General features: G+C 57.6%; 1 protein-coding gene across 3 annotated transcripts in view; it reads left to right on the top strand.

Annotated features, from left to right (window-relative positions):
* Positions 1-19,088, top strand: part of TNS1 (tensin 1) — a gene marked incomplete at its 5' end in the record, with an annotated part of 60,688 nt that extends 41,600 nt beyond the window's left edge. For 2 of the 3 annotated variants that reach the window (XM_084265322.1, XM_084265321.1), the window contains 14 exons: positions 5,017-5,195; positions 5,401-5,476; positions 7,920-8,012; positions 12,097-12,271; positions 12,902-13,770; positions 14,943-15,029; positions 15,608-15,739; positions 16,152-16,244; positions 16,677-16,754; positions 16,857-16,928; positions 17,008-17,176; positions 17,416-17,484; positions 17,826-17,858; positions 18,884-19,088. In XM_084265322.1, coding sequence (XP_084121448.1) covers positions 5,017-5,195; positions 5,401-5,476; positions 7,920-8,012; positions 12,097-12,271; positions 12,902-13,770; positions 14,943-15,029; positions 15,608-15,739; positions 16,152-16,244; positions 16,677-16,754; positions 16,857-16,928; positions 17,008-17,176; positions 17,416-17,484; positions 17,826-17,858; positions 18,884-19,028 — 2,270 coding nt within the window. In that variant the 3' untranslated portion in view covers positions 19,029-19,088. Of the gene's footprint in view, positions 1-5,016; positions 5,196-5,400; positions 5,477-7,919; positions 8,013-8,892; positions 8,929-12,096; positions 12,272-12,901; positions 13,771-14,942; positions 15,030-15,607; positions 15,740-16,151; positions 16,245-16,676; positions 16,755-16,856; positions 16,929-17,007; positions 17,177-17,415; positions 17,485-17,825; positions 17,859-18,883 lie in introns of all 3 variants that reach the window. The other variant, XM_084265320.1, reaches the window with a different exon arrangement.
* Positions 19,089-21,011: the final 1,923 nt, after the last annotated feature.

Raw genomic sequence — 21,011 nt, 5'->3', positions numbered from 1 at the left:
TTGGTTGGGTGCAGGGCTGAGGATCGGTGCCGTGGCTGATGAAGGTGTTTGCTCCGTGCTGCAGAGGGGAAAACCACGTCCTCCGGTTCCCAGCCCTCCTGTGGCTCCAGCTTGGGGGCTCTGGGGACACAGGGGGTCCCAGCGCCCCAGGAAGGAGGTGCCATGGCCCTGCGGCAGGGCGGCTGCCCTCCCTCCCCACTGCTTTGGCTGCAGTTGTTCCATTGCGGAGCCACATTTGGGAAGGGTTTGGGGCTGTGGCCAGGCTGGGGGCCAGCTCGTGATGCTGGGGCTTGGCAGCTCCATCCCTTCCAGCTCTGCGCTCAGTCCAGAAACTCGCCTGGCATTAGAGGGAGGGGGAAGAGGCTTGGCTGGAAAAATCCAACAGCACCAACCTTCCAGGCATGGGGGCTGAGTCACTGGGGTAGGGGGCAGGAGGGGTGCTACTGGTGCGGAGGAGGATTTGGAGGGCCACAGAGGTGTTTGGGGCAGTTTGGATCCATCTGAACTTGACCTCAGTGATCCAGGCCAGATCCACAGAGAGACACAGGGCTTGCACAGAGAGTTTAAACAAGCCCAAGAAGACACAGATGCCCAAACCACGCTGTACATCCAGGCTGAACATTGTAAGGGGCAGATCCGCCCTCAGCTACGGAGGGGAAAAATGGGGTGGACAGGACGAGAGCCTCAGGAGAAGAGGAACTTCAGTGTGTGGGAAATGGATGTTTGATGGTGCCTACCAAAAATTCCATCCCCACCCCTAACCCTGGGGTCAGGTCCTCACGGCTGGGCTGCAGTCACTCTCATTCCCCTGCAGCTGCTGGGCTTCCTGGGGAGGAGAGATGTCTCGGGGACGGTCCCCAGCCCGTGGCCACCTGTCCCCGCTGGAGCCTGGCCGTCTGTGCTGAGGTGGGGCTGGCGCGGGCGGGCAGCCTGACCTCAGGCAGGAACGAGGTGTCCTGAAGCCAGTGCTGGGAGGGGATGGCCTATGGGGACATTGAGGCACGGACGGGTTTGTTTACATTCCCTGCTGCTATAAATTGCCTGTGTGTCCTGGCACAGCAATGAGGAGCATCTCACACCTCCTCCATACCCGGCGGGGGACTGCTCCTGGTTCCCGTTTCCCACTGGTGATGGAGGGGAAGTGATGGGACAGGGCAGTGCTGGCATCCCCAGCGCCTTCCTGCAGAGAGGAGCTGGTCCTGCTGTTTCTCAGTCCCCATCATCCCCCAGTGAGGCATCTGGGCTCATCCCTTCTTGTCCCAGCCCTGAGTATTTCCTGATGGAGGGGATGCTGATGGGGTATCTGCGGCACTGCACAAGGCCACAGGTAGCTGGGAGCCGCCATTGATTTCCCATGTGGGTGTGTAAACGGAGCCAGGTGATGGGAAAGCAGCTCCAGTCGGGATCTGAGCTCCTTTAGACCCAAACCAACCTCAGGCTCATCTGTTGGAGCCTGACTAATAATTTCTCTTATTTTTTCTCTCTCTCCCTGTTGTATCTTGTGACATTTGTCTTGTTTCCCCTGTCCTCTTCCCCCGGGGAAATGTGTCTGTCCCCTGTGACCTCCCACCCCCCTTGCACCCCCTGTCCTGGTATGCTGGCAGAATACAACGCCAAGCTCAGGGACCTCAACAAGAGCACCAAAGCCCCCCATCCTCCTCTGAACCAGCAACGGTCTTTCTCCTTCTCCGGTTTGTTCATTCCACCTCCTTCCTTCCTTGTCCTCCATCCTTACCCATCCATCCTTGTCCATTCTTCTCCTTCCTCTTCTCTCTCATCCTTCCTTCCTTTTTCCTTCTTCTCTCTCCTCCCTCATCCCTCCTTCCTCCCCTGTCCCTGCATGCTGAGTGCTCCGTGTGTTGCATGTGTGTGGGATGGCGGGAGGCTAAGAAGAAGCTCTCCATGCAGTCTTGATGCTCTTTCTCAGCAGGCCGATGCTTAGGGTCTCCCTTAACCTCCTGTCTTGATGAAGGAGGCCCTGACCCTGGGCACAGACTCCCCTGCCTGTGCTTGATTTTGCATCTCATCCAAGCTTGGCGCTGCTCTCTGGTGGGTTTTTGTTGCTGGGCTTGATCCAGATGCCTGCTTCAGCCCCCCTGAGCTTTGTCCTGGCTGTGGCTCACCCCTGGGGAGGCAAGGGCTGGGGTGCAGATCCTCAGACCCCATGTTCAGCCAGCTTCTGGCCTAGCAGGGTCTCACCAGCCTCAGCCCGGGGGTCTGCCTGTGTCTGGGGGTGGTGGAGGGAGAGGGCCCCAGCTGTGCTTGTTTTGGGGTGAAGCATGGACAGCCACATCACAGCGGTGCCCTGGGAGGAGGGGAGCAGTGGAGTTACCTCTGCCCAGTGGGACGGGGTGCATTGGGCTCTGATGGAGGGTGGTACAGGGCAGTGTCTGCGGCTGTGCCTCATGCAGGCAGGGAGCGAGTCTGCATCTCTGCCGTGGGCATCAGGAGTCCCTGCGTGGCTTTAACTGCTGGGTGCTGCATCCCATGGGATGCTGCTTTGCCCTCTCCTCTGCACTGGCAGTAGAGCCAGCGTCTCATGCCCAAAAAGCAATTGCCTCCTGATTTGGCTCAGAAACACAGCTCCTCAGAGACAAACCCACCTGGACTTAAATCCCTCTTGTTTCCTCCTCCCCTGGCTATTGTGCCTACCCTTCCCAGCCCTAGAGCTGTGCTTAGTCCGAGGGCAGGATTTTGCAGGGAGAGGTTGCTGCCAGATTAGGGAGTTAAATAGGCAGCAGAAGGGGTGGCAGTGCCAGAGGTGAGAGGGACAAGGGTGGGAAGTGGGGTGCAGGCTGTTGTTCCCCCTTTGTGATGGGGAAACCCCCTCTCACAGCCGCGTGGGCATCCTTGGGTGGAGGGGCATGGCTGTACTGAGGCTAAGGGAGGCACAGAGAGCAGGGAAAGGAGAGTTTGTTTTTCAAGTGTAGTTTCCAGCCCATAAATCACCCAGGGGGTCGGAGGAGCCGTGCTTGGAGCTGGGTTTCCTCCAGGCTTTGCTCCGGGCGGCCCGTGAAGTTTCCCACTCTCAGCTCCCGAACAATGAGTCCCTTTTTCCCCCTGTCCTCCCTCCCCTCCCCGCAGCCCGGCCGCTTTCTCTGTCTGGCGAGCAGAGCAGCCAAAGCCTGATGAGCTCCGGGGTGTTCCAAAGGGACGGATTCAACGCCCTGCAGCTGGGTGACATGCAGCCCTAGGGATGGAACTGGGGTCCCACGCTGTAGATGTGTGATGTGCACTGAGAGCCAGACTCTGGTGAGCTGCTGTTTGTGCTTCCCAAGTGAAGCATGGAGACTGAGGCAGGCGTGTGCGACTCGAGGAGCTTAGTCTCTGCCTCTCTGCAGTGCTTGATCGCTGTAGCTCGCTTTGGGATGGGCCAAGGGATGCTCCTGGTGATGCACTTGGAGTGTGCAGGATACCCCACAGTGCATAAAATGGAGGAGTAAAAATGAAATACAAGGGTTTGCTTTATTCCTTCACCCCCCCCCCCATTTTGTTTCTCCCTATGCTCACAGCTCAAGGCTTTTGCTCCCTTAAAGCAAGGGGCAGGGAAAAAGCTATAGGGTTGTCCTACACAATGCTGCCTGTGGTCAGCGTGCCTGTGGGGCAGCTTCCCGGAGACCTTCTCTGTCCCCCTGTTCCCCCCCCCGGGCTTTTCTAATGGCTGTCCCTGCACTGGCGAGCACCTGCAGAAGGGATCGGGGAGTTGTGTTTCAAAGCTGCTCTTAGTGGAATTTTCCAGGCTGCCTCCACGGCTGGAGCCGGCCCCGTTGGCTCGCGTCCCCTGCCTCGCAGCCCGGCCGCCTCTCCCCCCGAACCGCGATTTTATTGTTGTTGCTATTCACTGGGCTGATTATTTAGAAATGCACCCAGGCCACCTCCTTCCCTCCCTCCCTCCTTCCCTTCCCTTCCCTCCCTCCCTGGGGCCGGGAGAGCTCTGGTGCGGGTGCCGGAGCAGTGAAGAGGGGAGGTCAGCGGGCGTGAGGCGTGGGTCCCGCATGGAGCCCCGGGGAGCGAGGGGAAGCAGCTGATGGCTGGTTTTCCTCCACCAGCCCGTGGGAAAGGAGTTGGTGTTTGAAAAGTGCATTTCCTGGAGCGTGGTGCTGGCCCCTCTCTTTTTTTTTTTTTCCCTTTCTTTTATTTTTTTCTTTCCCTTTTCTCTTCAACCCCCCCGCAATGTACTGGGCCAAAGGGGGTGTGAGCGCTCCTGGGCTCTGCAGGAAAGGCAGAGGGGATGGTGCTGTCACCTCTGCTAGTGGGGCTGAGACCAGGGGTCACCCTGCTGCCATGTGGGTGCTGGGGAGAAGCAGGAGTCCTGTGGGGCTCTGAGCTGCGCCCATGATGATCTTGTGGTTTGTGTGCACCGAACCTGGTGCCATTGTCTCTGAGCCCTAATTAACCTCTTCATCAGGCAACATGAGGTGGAGACTGTGCTTTGGCCTTGTTGGGTGCTGGGAGAGTTGCAGTCACACCCCTCATCCAAGCCCCCTGCCCTGCTTTGTCGCAGCCCACGGGATATATATTTATCCCAGCATCAGGCTGGGGGAGCAGGGATGCAGCTGAACATAGTCTGCCCCAGTGCTGGGGGATTTGGCCCTTTCCCACCATGATGCTGTTGGGGGGTCCCAGTTCTCCACAGTTTTTGTGGGGCTGGGCTGCTCGCAGGGTGCTTGTCCCACTTGCACCCACTGCCAGGGGATGCTGTCCCCAGGTGCAAGACTCCAGATGCTTGGGAGAGCTAATGCAGCCACCCAGCTACTAGCCACACACTGCCTTGCTTTTTTGCTTGGCCCATGGCCAAATGCTGTAGTGTGTATCTGCTCCAGCTCAAAACTGGCTATGCTGGTCCAGTGCTTTGATGCAGGTGAGTGCTGAAGCTGCCATCTCCGCTGGGCAGAGCCCCCTCTGTGGCACATGTTGCTGGGGAGACCTCTCAGTTCAGCACCAGAGCATCTCCCGCTGGTCCCCATCTTAGCTGGTACCTCCTCACCCATCTCCAACCCTGTGCTTGCCCTGCAGGCGTGCAGCCCCGGGAGAAGTCCCCAGAGGAGAGCGCTGTCCCTGCCCGCAAGAGGACCCCCAGCGACAGCCACTATGAGAAGAGCTCGCCGGAGCCCAGCTCGCCCCGCAGCCCCACTGTCCTCTCGCCTGAGGTGGTCAGCACCATCGCAGCCAACCCTGGAGGGAGGCCCAAAGAGGTGTGCTGGTGTCAGGGGGAGTTGCTGGAGTGGGGGGCTGACTGGTGGGCTGCAGCCATCTCTGGGAACGGAGAAGGCTCGGAGGGGAGTATGGGACTTTCAGCATCCGTGGCATCCTGCAGGGTTGGGGGATAATGACGCTTCTGGTGGTGGCGTCCTGGGGTGTCATAGGAATGGGACTCACCCTTCCTTCTGCTCTCCCCAGCCTCACCTCCACAGCTACAAGGAAGCCTTTGAAGAGATGGAGGGCGCTATCCCCAGCAGCCCACCCTCCAGCGGCGGTGAGATTTCTCCCCCCACCCCAGCCTTCCCTGTCTCGCCACAAACCCCTTACTCCAACCCCTGTAAGTGCTGCGGCTCCGGGAGGTGGAAGGGCTTGGTGGGTGACTCTTGGCAAGCCAGAAATTCCACAAGGGTCAGACAGCTCTGGGTTCCAGACACCCACCACCATGTTAATCTCTCCTCCTATCCATCCTACTCTCTCTTCTCTTTATCATCCTCATCGTCCCGCTATTCCATGCTGCCATCACCATCCCACTGCTATCAGCATCCCATGCTCAGCACCCTCCTGTTGGCTTTTTCCCAGCTTCCACTTGCTGGGGCATTTTTTGGCTGGAATCCTAGGGTGGGATAAAGAGAGAGGCAGGGTCCGAAGACACCATCCTTTCACCCTGTCCTAGTGTGGGACCTCCCCATGTTTTCCGTGGGCTTGGCAAGAAGGGCAGTGATGCTGCCATGGCAGGCAAGCCAGGGGGAGGCAGGAGGGGCTGAAGACCGGGAGGGGGCTCAGGGCAGACCCCTGCATGCTGTGCCACTTTTTGCTTGCTGTTTCTAGGGCAGGAGGGGGAAAAGGCTGGGAGATGCAAGCCCTTTGCATGCAGCGTGTCTCTGCTCCTCTGTCAGGCATGCCTCCTTTCTGACTACTTCTGACTGTCCAGTCATGGTGGGTTTGTGTGACTGGCTTGAGCAGCCAACCCTGAGGAGCAGCTTCATGTCAGCACAGTATGGCCCGAGATGGACCAGTGCAACGGAGCAGCCGGTCAACTGGGAAACCCATCAAAAAAAATGGCAGCACCCCCACCCCTCCTAACCCGCCTACCCCCAACATCCACTGTTGTAGGCTGGATGCTGAGAGATGCTCTAGGGCTGGGGATGCTGGGGCTGGGTGCTCGGCTCAGCCCGTGGGGCTCGAGGCTGTTTCTTCCTGTGCTGTTGCTGTTACTCTTCCTCTCCTGCAACCCGCTGGCATTTGAGCCCTGTCTCGTGGGATGCAGTGACTGGAGTGTGGGAGCGTCCCCGGGGCGCTTGGCAGCTCAGAAATGGCCCCGTTGTTCCAAGGACCCAGAGACCTCGGCCCCGGGGCAGCAGCTCCTTGGCAGGGGAACAGTGGCTCCTTTTGGGGGGTGAGTCACTTGCAGAGGTGACGGCACAGTCTGGCTGGGGACATGGCCTGGAGGTAGTGCTCCTGAGCCAGTGCCAGGCCTGAGAGGTTTGAAGCCTGGCAGGTTTGAAGCCACAGCTCGCAGGTCTGGACAAAGTGCCCTGTAAAGGGAATGCAGGAGAGATTCCCCTCCATGGGGAGACAGTGGTCCTAGGGGAATTCCCAGCCCTGGGAGGACCCCTCTGCTCGTCAGCCAGCGGGGGTGTGAGTGGACACTGCGGCTTGTGGCTGACCAGACTCGGGGAAATTGGACACCCGCTGGGGAAGGTGCTGCCCTCTTGGTTTCCCAGGGACCTGGCTGCTCAGCTGCTCTGTCCCCAGGCTGCAGAGGGGACCTGACCTCGGGGCTAGGGTCTGGCTTTTCCTCTGGAGCACCCACCACCCACCACCTCCTGGCCTTGCCGTGGGCCCATGCCCCTGCCACCAGTCAGGGACATTCAAATGTTGACAAAGGGATGTGTGCTCTGGTCCCTCTTGCTGGAGAGGAGACCTGGAGGTCTTCCCCAGGGAGATGGAGCATCAGGGAGATGGGTCAAACTGGGAGATGGGTGGGAGAGGAGAGGAGGTGCAGTCGGCTTGGGCAGATGCCCTGCCCTGTGAAACCCTGCTGCCCTACACTGCTGGTGCATCCATACCATAGCCATACATACATACCGAGCTCCTCCTGGTATGTAGGTATGGGCATGGGGTACAGACCTCATGTGAGCTTTGCCACCCCTCAGGGAACATGCTCTGTGTGAATATCCTCATCCACCCACTGAGCTGGTCTGGAGGGCAGGGAGGGGTGAGGTGTTGGCAGTCCCGCTGCCCCTTTCTTGGGGAGATGAGCTGCTATGGGACAGCTTGGTCCCAGCTCAGCCAGATGTAGGGATTGGTGGAGGGGGGATAAGGGTTGGGAGTGCTGGGTTGGGGGGCAGCTGCTCACACAGGGGCAATGAAAGAGGCTTCCTGGCTATGGTGGAACCATTCCTCATGGGGATGCTGCTGTGAGATGGGGTCTGGGCCTGCCCTAGTGGGAATTGTCCCCTTTTTTCATCTTGTCAACCCTGCCATGGGGCAGACAGCTTGTTCCTTGGCACTTCCTGCACCCCCGAATGGAGAGGGGCATTGGTGCCTTTACCCGGAGTGCCGCTTCATACAAGGGCTCTGGCAGCCCCCTGTTGCAGCTGGTGGGGTGGGTAGGTCACAGGGGCTCTGAACCCCTGGGTGGCAACAGCTCTAGCTTTTCTGAAGCATCACCTCCTGCCCCTCCACTAATGCTCTTGTGTCTCCCGTGCCAACAGTGCGTTCTCCCCCTGGCCTGGCCAAGACCCCACTCTCAGCACTGGGGCTGAAACCTCACAACCCAGCTGAGATCCTGCTGCACCCAGTGGGAGGTGAGTATGGGCTTGGGGTCTGCAAGTGGGATTTTTTGGGGGATGTCCATGAGGATACCCCTGTAAATGTCCCCTGGCTAGAGAAGGCACTTCTGCTTCCCTTTTGGGGCCAGGTAGCCCTGGGGTCCTTGTTATGTCCTATGTGGATTCTGGGACTGTGTGTGTGTGTGGGCTGTTGATGCTGCCTTGGGTGGGGGACTCAGCCCAGCAAGGTCTCTGGTGGTGGAGGCTGGAAAACCTCAGGGTCGCACCTCCTCCTCAGCCCCATACTCCTCCCTCCCTTCTCGCCGGGGCAGCCAGAGAAGGTTTGCCCTTTGGGATCAGAGTCTGTCAGCCAGAACAGTATCCAGAGTCCTTTGCATCCTGAGAGTGGTCCCTGCTGTCCTGGGGACATGTCCCAGAGCAGCCTGCTAAGCCAGACCTCGCTGCTCCCCAACACCCAGGGCCCCTTCCTGGGCCATCTTAGGCCTCCCCAAAAACGTGTCTGAGCCTGGGAAGCACAGCTTGGTTGAGATGACCCAGCAAGACCCTTCTTGTTCTGCCCCCAAGGGTGAGCTGATGCTTTTTTGGTGCTTTCTGAGTTTCCTGGAGCAGCCCTTCATGGTGTCTCCCTACTGTTCCCACTTCCCCATCTGAAACTAGCCTCCTTGGTTTTGGACATCATCTCTGGGATATGCAGGTGGACTCTGGGGGGGTCTGAGGCCAGGGGTCTGGTTTGGGGCACAGTGTCAGGGAGTGCGGGGCTCTCCTTTGTGCTCTGTGTGCCCCCGCCTGAGTAAGACAAAGTTGCTTAACTTGGATTTCTCTTTCTTTCTGTCTCACACCTCCCTTCTTCCTCCTCTTCCTGCTCCCATCGCTCCCCTACCCCTCCGTCTCTCAGAGCTAGAAGGGGAGGCGGGCGGTGGCTCTGAAGAAGGTAAGAAAGGCTTCTCTTTCTCTCTCTCTCCCTTCCCTGCTCGTCCCCACTGTTGGGACAGTTGCTCAGAACAGGCTCCAGCTGTCTGTGCCGGCAGCCTTCCCTTGCACTGGCCCCCAGGGATGTAGGAGCCTGAGTCTTGCTGGTACAGCTCTCTTTTGAGGGAGCTCTCTTTTGTGTCGTGGTTGGCCCCTCCAATGTCCAAATTTGAGCTGGAGGTCTGTCGTGTTGGGTGGCGATAGTCCATGGGGGCTGAGAACTCTCTGTCGGTGCATGTCATCCTTGATAGTGGCACACTGGGGATGCTGACAGGTCACAGCCAGCCTTGGGTGAGCCTGGTGGGGGTCTGGGAGCAGCAGCCCCAGCTTTGGGCTCCTGCCCTCCTCTTCTGGCTTTGCTGCTCTGTTCAGAGCAAAAATAAACCAAAGTGCAGCACAAAAGGTCACCAGGCGCAGAGGCCACCAGCATGCTGGCAGCTCAGCTGGCCAGGCAGCGGCACAGCACCGGCAGCCGGTGCACATCATCTGCTGGCTGGGATGCTGCCCAAATTCCCCCCACCTCTGCATCCCCGGGCTGCACCTCTCTTGGGATGCTGAGGACTGATCTGAGCCGGAACGGGAGCTGGGGGATGGCTCTGCTGATGGTGGGGCACTGTGGGCTCCAGGGTGGCGCGTCTCCTGGCGGGACGGAGGCCCTGGGAGCAGCTTCGATTCCCTGGAGTGCTGCCTATCTAACAGTTGTGTGGTTTTTTCTTTCTTCTTTAATGAAACTTTGGGCCCTCCGGGCTGGGATGGGGAACTATGTGTTCAAGATAGGTTTTGGGAAGGCAGTGTCTGTTCTTGGTGAGTTTGCAGTGCTTCTCCTGGCCTGGGAGCCTTCACTGTTTCTCCTCTGGAGGTCCTCAAAATGCACATAACCCAAACCTGAACTTTGTGCAATGTTGGAGAAAGTGTTTACTTGAAGAAAATGTTCTATTTCTAGAGCTGATTTTTCAGCAATGCCTTCTTGGGGGCCGTAAAGAATGTCTTGTGATCCCACACTGGCCACCACCAGCCTCTTGCCCTGCTTTTGTCCTTTGACAGCATGATGGGTTTTTTGGCGGGTGGTGTGAGGGTGTGTGTGGGGCTGGGTTGAACCTGCAGCCCTAAGCAGGGATGGGTGTTTTTGGCTTAACAAGGCCTTGGCTAAACAACCTCTGAACCCAGCCACACTCTCCACTAAGATCCCTGCCCTGGGGCCAGGGATGCTCTGGCAGGGAGGGGGAGCTCAGGGCCTGGCCGCTGCTTCTGAGGAGGCTTTAAAACAGCCCTGTGCAGTCACAGCGCTGGGTATTTCTGGCAGGAGCACAGCCCTGCCTGGATTTGGGATTCCCGAATGACTGCCCACCCCTGGTGACTCACAGCCTCTCTATTCTTTCCTGTCTCTGGACCCTCTTCCAAGAAAACGCTAGGAGGCAAGATCCAATTTTTTCAACCTAAAAAAACTGTCTGAAACTTCTCTTTCCAACCCCCCATCCCCACCCCTTCTTTCTTTTCTCCCCATATTGAACCAGACGAGCACGTGCCCACATCGCACACCTTGCTGTGGCACCCGAATGCTGCCCCCCTCCCCCAGGCCCCCGCTCCTGCCTTGCTTTAGCCCCCACCTTTGCAGGAGGGGCTGGAATTTTTGCAGTCGTTTGGTCTTAACCTCTTGCAGGCTGACTCATATGTACTGTCTGCCTAATTTTAGTCTGGGGCGGGGAGCTGGGGAAGAAAAGCGAGTAGCTGTGAAATTAATTTAATTACCTAAGCAGCGGTGATGAGTTTCTCCCAGCTGCCCTGGGCGTCCCCCAGGGCAGTGCCTCATCCCTGTCCCTCTGAGCCACGCGTCCTGCCTCAGGATGCTGGTACCCAGCCCGTGCTGAGGTCCTAGGTCTGGTTTTGGCTCAGACCTTTCCTGGGGTGGTTGAGCAGGGCTGGGCAGGGAGATCAGCCCGAGGGGTGGATGGCTCCTCCTCTGTCTGCAGGCAGAGGAGGCCTGGAGACACTTGAGAGAGAGCTGTGACAGTCTTTTTCCTTGCAGCCCCTTGGGCCAGCACCAAGCACAGGGCTGTCCATTGGCGTGGCTGGCTGCGAGCGGGCCAGCTTGTCGGCAGGCTTAGCCCGAGCCTGGCTGTTATGACTAATAATAATAACAACAGCAACAATAATGATGTTTGTCATGCTAATTACTACTGCGGAGCTGCCTCAGGCACAGCCAGCCTGGAGCTGGAGACCTGTAAGGATGCCTGGCCCATAGCGTGGGTCTTGCTTAGGGTGTTGTGCCCTGGCACGGGGGCAGTTGGTGACACGTGCGAGCTCAGGTGTGACACGGCTGCGGGAGTGTGAGAAGGCAGGGCTGAAACTGCAGCTCCTTCATCTGATGTGGCTTTTGTGGGGAGAGCTGCGGGGGCTATTGTAGGGATGGGGACCAGCCTGGATGTAGCAGGAGGGAAAGGGAGGAGGGAGGTCTGGGTCTGGCAGCAGCTTTGGCTGGTGACGGCCAGCCCAGCCTGCTGCTCCTGGCACGGGACAGCTCGGCGGCTCCAAAGGAAAATTGCTTTTCTTGGTCATGCTCGTGGGCTCCGGTTTCACACCAGGCTGGGAGTGAGAGTGTTGGATACTACAGTGGAAATAGCTGGAGCTGCTCTCTGGTCTGCTGCTGGAGATGGCTGGCAGAGGTGGGCTGCATGGGGCAGGGACCACTGTGCATCATCATTAGTCCTGCGTGAGTCAGTGCAGTCTGGGCAGAGTCACCAGCTCTATTTTTAGGGCCTGGGGATGATCAGGGAGCACGACGTGTGCTGTGTGGCATCCCTGGCGGGGAGGGACTCTGACTCAGAGTGGGGCGGGGGGACCGTGGCACAGTAAGTGACACCAGTCCTAAGTTCTCTGGTCCCCTCAGGAGAAGGGTGAGCACCACCTCCTTCCCTGTGTCATGGACAGCATCTGTTGAGGCAACCTAAAGACCCAGATGAGTCAGGTGGGGCTTTGCACAACCCTTGGGGGAAGAGGGATGTAGGAAGTGTACCGATGGAGGAGCTAAGCCAGGCATCTTCACTGGCTGAAATAGGGATGCTGGGAAGGTCATGGCACCCTTCCCATGGGAGCTGTGGGCTCATCTTTTTCCCCTTTTCTTCTGCCACAGAGCCCAGGAGCTATGTTGAGTCAGTGGCCCGCACGGCCACCACTGGCAGGGGAGGGAGCCTGCCCACCGCCCAGCCAGGGGGCCCAGACGTGCCCACCAGGAATGGTGCCTTCGCCAACTCTTTCACGGCCCCCAGCCCCATCTCCACCAGCAGCCCCATTCACAGCGTGGACGGGTAAGGCAGCGGGTGCAGGTCTTGGGGGGCTGGTGGGGCTGGGGTTGAACCCTGCCTGGTGCACAGGCTTGCTCCCACTTTGAAATTGCCTTTGCAGGTACCCCTGTCTACCCATGCAGGGTTTAGGGGTCCTGGCCAACCATGTGGCTCACTGCCCTGAAGACAAAAAACTAGGTCATCGGTGGTCACTGGTCCTCAGTACCATCTTGCTGGGAACCTGGCCCCAGGGGCAGGAAGAAGGATGGGGTCCGTGCTAATCCCTAGTCCTGGGTTGGGCTGAGCATCCTGTGGTGCGATGGCCCCATCGTCCCTGCCCCCTCTCCATCCTGTCCAAGGGGTGTCCTGCACCAGTCTCATGAGGCTGGCAGGGAGGAATGAGCTGGGATGAACAAACTGCTTGGAGAGGAGCTGAAAAAGTTGTATTTTGAGAGGGAATTGCAGTGCGTGGGGGAACTAAAGCTGCCTCCAGTTGCTTTCATGCAGCTGGCAGGACCCATCCCAACACTGTCTCTGAGCAGCCAAGCAGCTTGCTGATGCCATGCCTCAGTTTCCCTCTGCACCACTGACACTATGCCAACCAGCACAAATGCGGGATGGAGCTGAATCCTCCTTCTTCTCTTCCCTCCTCAGGGCCTCCCTCCGCAGCTACCCATCGGAGGGCAGCCCCCACGGCACGGTTACACCTCCCCACACCTCGGTTGAGCCTGTTTACCGGTCACCTGTCAGCTCACAGATGCCCTCTGCTCACAGCAGCTACCAAAACTCGTCTCCATCTTCCTTTACAATGGTCCAAGGTGGGGTCCCAGGCTCAGTGTACACCAGTCCTGACTATCCTGATGGTCGAGCTGGCCTTCAGACAGACCCCCAAGCTCGGCTGCAGCCACAGGTCAACGTGGTGGGGGTCCATGTCCTGCCAGGGAGCCCCCGCACCCTGCACCGGACAGTGGCTACCAACACGCCGCCCAGCCCTGGCTTTGGGCGAAGAGCTGTCAACCCTGCTGTGAGCGGTGCTCCCGGCAGCCCCGGGTTGGGCAGGCACGCCATGGCAGCCCATGGCAACCTGATGGCCCCACCCGGAAGCCCCAGCCTGGCCAGGCATCAAGCCGCAGCGGCTGTCCCCCCTGGCAGCCCCCTGTACGGCTACCCTAGCCCAGAGGAGAGGCACCTGACGCTGTCTCGACAGAGCAGCTCCTCAGGCTACCAGCCTCCCTCCACACCGTCCTTCCCCGTCTCGCCGGCGTACTACCCCGGCACGAGCACGCCGCACTCCTCCTCCCCGGACTCGGCTGCCTACCGCCAGGGCAGCCCCACGCCGCAGCCCGCGCTGCCTGAGAAGCGGCGGATGTCGGCTGGGGACCGCTCCAACAGCCTGCCCAACTACGCCACCATCAACGGCAAGGCCTCCTCGCCCCTCTCCAGCGGCATGTCCAGCCCCAGTGGTGGGAGCGCCGTTGCCTTCTCCCACACCCTGCCGGACTTCTCCAAGTTCTCCATGCCAGGTAAGGGATGCCGTCGGAGGTCCTGTGTCCCCTGGCCTGCCCAGGGCTCTCCCTTCCGTCCTCCTCGCCAGCCAGCGGGGAAGGGGTTGCAGCCAGTGTCCCGGTTTACCCCTCCTGCCCATCCGCAAACCAGCGGCACCGCCGGGGGCTGGGGTCATTTCCTGTGCTTTTTGCCAAATCCAAACAGGAAAAGCACCGACCCGGCATCGCTGGCGTAAGCAGCGCCCGCAGTTGTGTACAGGGAGATCAAAGTGCCGGGAGGTGACTTCTCTCTGCCGTGGGGATGCGCTGACCTCCTGGCCCCGTTCCCAGCAGGCTCTACCCTGCCAAGGCCCCGCTGCAGCACTGCCGCCTTGTTTCACATGGCGTGCTGTGCCCAGGCTGCCACCGTGCCTGGAACGCCTTTGCTGACCTCTGTTACGGGACACCTTGGTGACGCCAAGATGGGTCAGATAGGACCAGGGGAATAAAGCCGTGGGGCAGCGGTGGCTCTGGCTGCTGGGCCGGTTTTGCTGCCGAGCAGGCAGCCCTTTGTGGGCACGCTGGCGCCTGCCCTGGTACTGTGACACCCCCCCCCTCCTTAACTGGGGACATTCCCAGCTGGGAAGCGCTGAGCAATTAAAAAACATAACAATTAGCAAAGAGGCTGGACAGGGGAGTGAGCTTCCCCCCCTCTGAAGGCGACCAGATTGCAGAGGGCTGATAGGGTGTCTCCAGCAGAGATGCTATCTGGCCCGCTGGGTTGTTTACTTGGTTTTGGAAAGCAGGTGGTTGGAAGCGTCCAAACAAAGCAGTGGCTTCACAGCTAGAGGACCAGCTCCCACGGGCTGGTGCTGCTGGTGGGCACCAAGTGAGGCAGGACCAGGGCTAGGGGCTGCATTTCCGAGGGTAGGTCAACCTGTCCAGTTCCTCTGCATGGAGTAAAAACAAGGGAAGGAGTTTATTTTTATGATGGATGAGTTAAATCTTGAACATCAGAGAGCAGTGAAGCCCCATGAGCTCCAGGAGATGGTGCCTGGGTCTGAAGGACTGGATTGGAGTTAAATCAATGTGCTGGGGCTGAAAGGAGGTGGAGGTATTAGTGCTTTAGCTGGACTTGCTAAAATCTCAGGTGGAGGTTTAGGTGCAGCATCTTTTAACTTTTTCTTCTCTTCTCTTCTCTCTCTTTGCAGACGTCAGCCCTGAGACTCGTGCCAACGTGAAGTTTGTGCAGGACACTTCAAAGTACTGGTACAAACCAGAGATCTCCAGGGAGCAAGGTGGGTAGATGGCATGGGGTGAAGCATACAGTTGGGTGAGCCATGCTCTGGAGTTGGGATGTGTCTGGGATCACAGGGATTAGTAATATTTCCCTGAGGGGCTGAGTTAGGAGTGAAGGTGGATTGTGGATGCTCAGATCCTGGCAGAGGGGTCTGAAGACCAGCTCAGCTGCGGGTTTGCACAATGTGGCCTCCCCAGACTTTACCCTTTTGTAGAGGAGCACTGGACCCTGTCTCAGGACATGGCTAAAATAAGAGGGGAGAACAAGGAGGGGATGAAGTGCCTTTCAGGGCCAAGGTCCCAGTATTTGAGCCCTGGTGTCTGCCTGCACTGCAGAGCCTGGTAGCTCAGAGCTAGGCTGGGTGGGAGTGGATGTTCTGAGATACGCAGGCGAGGGCAGGGGAGTGGGGGACGTGAGCCCTTGTCTGTGCAGACCCACTCAAGATCCCCATCCAGACGTGCAGGGGGGACAGTAACATTGTGATGCCCAACTGTGAGGCCATGGAGCTGACCCATGACTTCTGGGCACATCAGCTCTTGCCGTGCTGGCTCTGAAGTCTGCCATTCTCTCCTGCAGCCATCGCACTGCTGAAGGACAGGGAGCCGGGGGCTTTCATCATCCGAGACAGCCACTCCTTCCGGGGAGCCTATGGCCTGGCCATGAAAGTAGCTTCTCCGCCTCCCACGGTCATGCAGCAGAACAAGAAAGGTATTGTGTGCCCTTTGCCATCCCACGCTGAGATGCTTTCTATCGTTTGGCTGGGGCGAGCGGGCAGCTGGGGCTGCTGAACCAGTCATACCCTTGGGTATGTGCTGATGTGGCAAGATCCCTCCCTCCCAGGGCACAGGGAAGCAACAGACATCCTTGGCCCTGAGCTCTGGAGGGCTCAGGGGTATCTGTGTCTTGGGTGCGGCATGGTGAAAAGGGCACAACCTGCCCAGTGCAACAACACCATGGGGGATCTGGGTTTGGGGCCCACCCTGTGCAAAGGGCCAGGGTTGAGGAGGGTTTTTGGAGAGGCAAGGTCCCCTCCTTGAGCTGGAGCATTGGTTTCCCTGTGGGACTGTAGCATGGGAGGAAGGGGAGGGTGGCTCTAGTGTGTGAACTTCTCTCTTCCCAGGAGACATCACCAATGAACTGGTGAGGCACTTCCTCATCGAGACCAGCCCACGGGGTGTGAAACTAAAAGGATGCCCCAACGAGCCCAATTTTGGTGAGTGCCCCCAGCATGCTTCCCATATGGGTTGGGTTAAGTTGGGTTGGAAGAACCTTTCCTTTGCTGGACTGTCAAAGCTGAGCAGTCTGGTGTCTGGGAGGGGCAGGGTGGAGGGCAGCAGCTTCCTCTATTTCAGTTCTCCTGTGGCTAACATGCTCTGAAGCACTGTTTGAGTGCTTCCCACTCAAACTCAAATGGGGCAGTGGAGCACTGCCCCATTCATTGTTCCTAAGGTGGTCCTGGCATCTCTGTCCTCTCCTTGAGCCCTCTGTGGGCATGGTGGTTCCAGTGAGAGTAATATCCACATGTGACAGTAGGACCACAGTGAAGAAAACAAAAATCCTGTTCCCATCCACCTGGAGCAATGACCTAAGACCAGGGAAACCTGTGTCCCCAGCCCTGCAATGACCATCTCTCCTCTCTTCCCAGGCTGCCTTTCAGCTCTGGTGTACCAGCACTCCATCATGCCCTTGGCCCTGCCCTGCAAGCTGGTCATTCCTGACCGAGGTAAGAGCCAGTGCCAGACGGGAGTTCATCTGCACCCACAGTCTGCAGGCACAGGGTAGGTTTCCAACCAGGGTGCAGCAGTAACCATTCCATATCTTCTAGACCCTATGGAGGAAAAGAAAGACAGTGCATCAGCCACCAACTCAGCCACGGACCTCCTCAAACAGGGTGCCGGTGAGTAGAGAGGGGCGGCCCTGGGGTGAATGTAGCCCAGAACAGTGGCTGACCCCACACCTGCTGTCTCTCTTTCCAGCCTGCAACGTCCTGTTCATCAATTCGGTGGAGATGGAGTCCCTGACAGGCCCTCAGGCCATCGCAAAGGCCGTTGCGGAGACGCTGGTGGCTGACCCCACGCCCACTGCTACCATCGTCCACTTCAAAGTCTCTGCACAAGGCATCACCTTAACCGACAACCAGAGGAAGTAAGAACACCCCGTGACCAGATCCTCATCTCCCCAAAGCTGTGAGGCTGTGATCCAGGCAGCATGTTGAAGAGTGTCCCTGGCATGAGCATGGTCATGGGCAAAGCTGGGTTTTGCCCTTCATTTCTGGAGCATCCCAAGGGAGACCTGTGGGAGTGTCCCCCATTCCAGTATGGGTGGGCTGTGATGGGGAAGAGGTGGGGTTCCCTGGCCCTGACTCTCCCTGCCTTGTGTTTCAGATTGTTCTTCCGACGACACTACCCCCTCAACACTGTCACCTTCTGCAACCTGGATCCCCAGGAACGAAAGTGAGTGCTCTAAAGTGTGTGGGGGAGCCATGTCCCCCATGCCCCTTTCCCTCCCCCAGGCTCTGGGTTTCCTTGGAGCAGGGTCTTTGCTTGCTTCGTCCACCTTGGGGCAGGGATGGAAGGTCCACTTAGATTCCATGTGGCAACATCAGTTTCTCCTGGTGGCTTCTTGGTGTCTCCGAGCATCTTCATGCTGGGGGAGAAGTGCATCGGGTTTTCTCTAAAGCAACAAGCCTGTGCAAAGCTGCACTGGTCCTGCAGCATCGGTGCAGTGGCTATGCTACAGCCCTATCTCTCTGTGAGGTTCAGGAGGCACCTTACACCTATTTTTCTCCTTGTAGGTGGACTAAAACCGATGGTAGTGGCCCAGCCAAGTAAGTATTTTCTGTGCTTGATTCCTCCCATCAGCTGTTGGGATAGCTTCTGCTTGTGTTTGAGCATTGACTGGGGAGATGCCTCATGCAGGGCAACCTCTTGCCCATGAATGTAATGGGCTCAGCTCCTTACTGCAGAAACATTTCACTCAAGCATGAGACCATGGTCCTGGAGACTCAGGAAGCATCTTTCAGCCCCACATTCCTGGTCAGAGCAGGCATGGCCCTTGCTGAATTGGCCTTACTGGAAACTCCCAGTGGAGTCAGCAGGAGCAGACTGAGAGGTTATGCTGACAGCATGTGAGCCACCGGCCAGATCTTCCTTTTCCTCCCGTCCTCCTTGCCGTGACCCACGGGAGCACAGGGGCACCAGCTGAGCCCATTTCCAGGGGCCAATTCCCACTAATTTTAGCCATTGTGTTAGCAAAGGGGTTTTTATTAGGATGTCCAGCTGCTGGGATATTTCCCCTCTCCAATTAGAAATGCCACGGCCCAGGCCTGTCTCACATTCTGTTCCCCGTATTTATAACTCCAGTTTGCACGTTCTAATTAAAAAAAAAGAGAAAAGGACATTTTATTTATCGGGAGGAGAGACAAACAGAAATAACCAAATGGTCTCACCCAGCTTCCCATGTCCCCACATGGCCTTCCCAGTTTTACAGGATGTCTCACAGGGGGTCTACTCCAGTGGCCAGCCCATCACACCTCCGTGGTTTCAAGGGTCACCGCCCAAACTGAGACAGTGCTGTGAGGTCCTTTCTTGGGGATGGTCTAAGGAACGGTGGCAGGGATGGTCAGAGAGAGACGGGAGAGGGGCGATTGGCCAATAAATGTTTGATACACGGTGCTGGCCTTGAATGAAACTGCAGCAGAGGGAAGAGTAGACTGGTTTTCGTGCCAGCCTGGTTGAGATGCCTTCCTGTGCACTGTACTAGGTGGATGTTAAAGAAGAGCATGTGGTCTAGGCCGTGCTGGAAGAGGGGAGTGTTGTACCTCACTGAATGTCTCGCCTTTTCCCTACTCAGGCTCTTTGGCTTCGTGGCCAGGAAACAAGGGAGCACCACAGACAATGTCTGTCACCTCTTTGCTGAGCTGGACCCAGACCAGCCAGCTGCAGCCATCGTCAACTTTGTCTCCAGAGTCATGCTCGGCTCCGGCCAGAAAAGATGAACCGGCGCTTGCGGGTGATTCTTGAATTTTGTAGAAGGACTTGGAGCTGATCCGAGAAGGAGTGTGAGGAAGTGCATTGTGGGAGAGGGAAGTGAATTGGGGGGGGGGGAAGGGATTGGAATTTTGGAGGAAAACAGCAAACAACAAAAAAAAACCCCAACGAAACCCCTAAAAACTCAACACAAGCCAAACACACGCATAGAGGAACCAAAACCATGTACCCATGTAAGAGAGCCACAAAGTCACACCAGACAGGATGCATGTCCCATCGCAGGGAAGGTGACCAAAGTGAAGGTGGCAGCGAGAGGTGTGTTCCCAGCTTTTGGCATCACAGTCTCAAGCGGTGACATCCAATCAGGACTGAATGTGGGACCACGACCGATGTTTTACATCTGGAAAAAAGGAGGCAACCAGCAAAACCCATGGAAGAAGCTCCATCCCAGCTGCTCTGTCAGTGAACGTCAGCTGTGTGTTTGAAATGACCTGTAGGAGATAATGTTGTGGGACGGGTCTGCAGAACGTCGGAGGAGATGCCCTTGGAAACCTTCTCTTGCTGGGCTGCAGCAGAGGGTCCTTGCCAGCCCCCACGCTTCCAGAACCTGCCGGCCATGTGGCAACTTGCTGGGGGCATGGGGAAGCTTGGTCCCGAGCCCTCCAGTCCCTGGGGAGCTTGGCTGACCTCTGTTGCTGACCCGGAGCACAGCGCAGGTCGCAGGTGAGCTGCTGTGAGTCCACCCAGAGAGGGGGGGGCTCACGGCATTTCCCCACCTCTCCGGGGGTGCTTGTGCCCTCCCAGCCTGTGGGGAGGTGTGGGGGGCTCCCGCCATCCCACGCCTGGGGAAGGCAGATGCTCCCCGAGGACCTCCTGGGAGGATGCAGAAAGTCATCTCCTCTCTGGTCTCTTCCCTCCCATCGCTAGTCCTCTTTGGCAGTTTTCTCCTGCAGCCTGTCACACGTTCTCTTAACACAAAAAAAAACCAACCAAGAAAGGAAAGAAAAACATTGTAGTAATAATAATAATAATAATAATGATTGTAATAATAGCGGATGCTGGCACAGGTGGGTTCCCTGTGCGGAGCAGCAGACCCGTGGCTTACCCCTGTCTCGCTCTTCGGAGATGCGCAAAGTGGTTTATAAATTGCATGAACGTTCAAGTTGCACGAAAGGCGAATGACCCCAGGTAACTCAGGCGCTTGCTTCTCCTGTTCTTTCGGAGCCACGTTAAAAAAAAACAGGAAGAAAATTTTTACAGAAATAGAAAAGAAAACAAAAAGGAAAGGACCTGCGGTTGCTGGGCAGCTTTGGCTCGGTGGGGAGGTTACAGGTCCTCCGAGAGCCACCCAGCTTGGCACGTGTGTACCCCCAAAACTGGCTGGCCGGAGGCTTGCACCCCCTGAATGCACCGTAGTTTTGCAGTGGCTTCGGTGCCTTTGGCTTCTCCCTTTGCTTTGGGAGGTGAAGAAGGCCAGCTGGGGGTGAGGAAGAGGGGCAAACAGCCCCCAGTGCTGCTGCAGAAGGGGGCATCATGGTTGAGGGAAGCAGGTGGAGGTCCCAGCCCTGCGGTGCTGGGGAGGGGGCAGAGGATGCTTTGGTCACATGTGCAGGTTTGGGGTGGGTAGAATGGTCATTGCCGAGCCCTCTGCTGCAAATGTGTCTTCCCCTCTGAGAGTTTTTTGGGAGAAGTTTTCAGTGCAAAGTGGCCCAGCTAGTGTCTAATGGGGGCAACAATTAGAAACATAACACTGCAGCCCCTGCCTCTACCCCTGGAGAGCTTTGTCTCCCTCCGACCGCCCTTGCCTTGATAGCTATAATATATATCCGAGCTATACTGATGAAATACTGTAAGCTACCGAAATTTTAAGGAGGAAAAAAAAGGTTAAATTTACACTCTGAAAATATTTATTTTTGCCATATTGCTTTCTGCACATCGTATCCCCCCGTTAGACCTGCCCCCCTTCCCCTGCCCCGGGGAAACACCTGCAC

The sequence above is a fragment of the Gallinula chloropus genome (assembly GCF_964237585.1).
Source record: "Gallinula chloropus genome assembly, chromosome: 5".
Taxonomy (NCBI): domain Eukaryota; kingdom Metazoa; phylum Chordata; class Aves; order Gruiformes; family Rallidae; genus Gallinula; species Gallinula chloropus.
The sequence above is the reverse complement of the archived record's forward strand: the minus strand, read 5'-3'. Positions and strand labels throughout refer to the sequence as shown.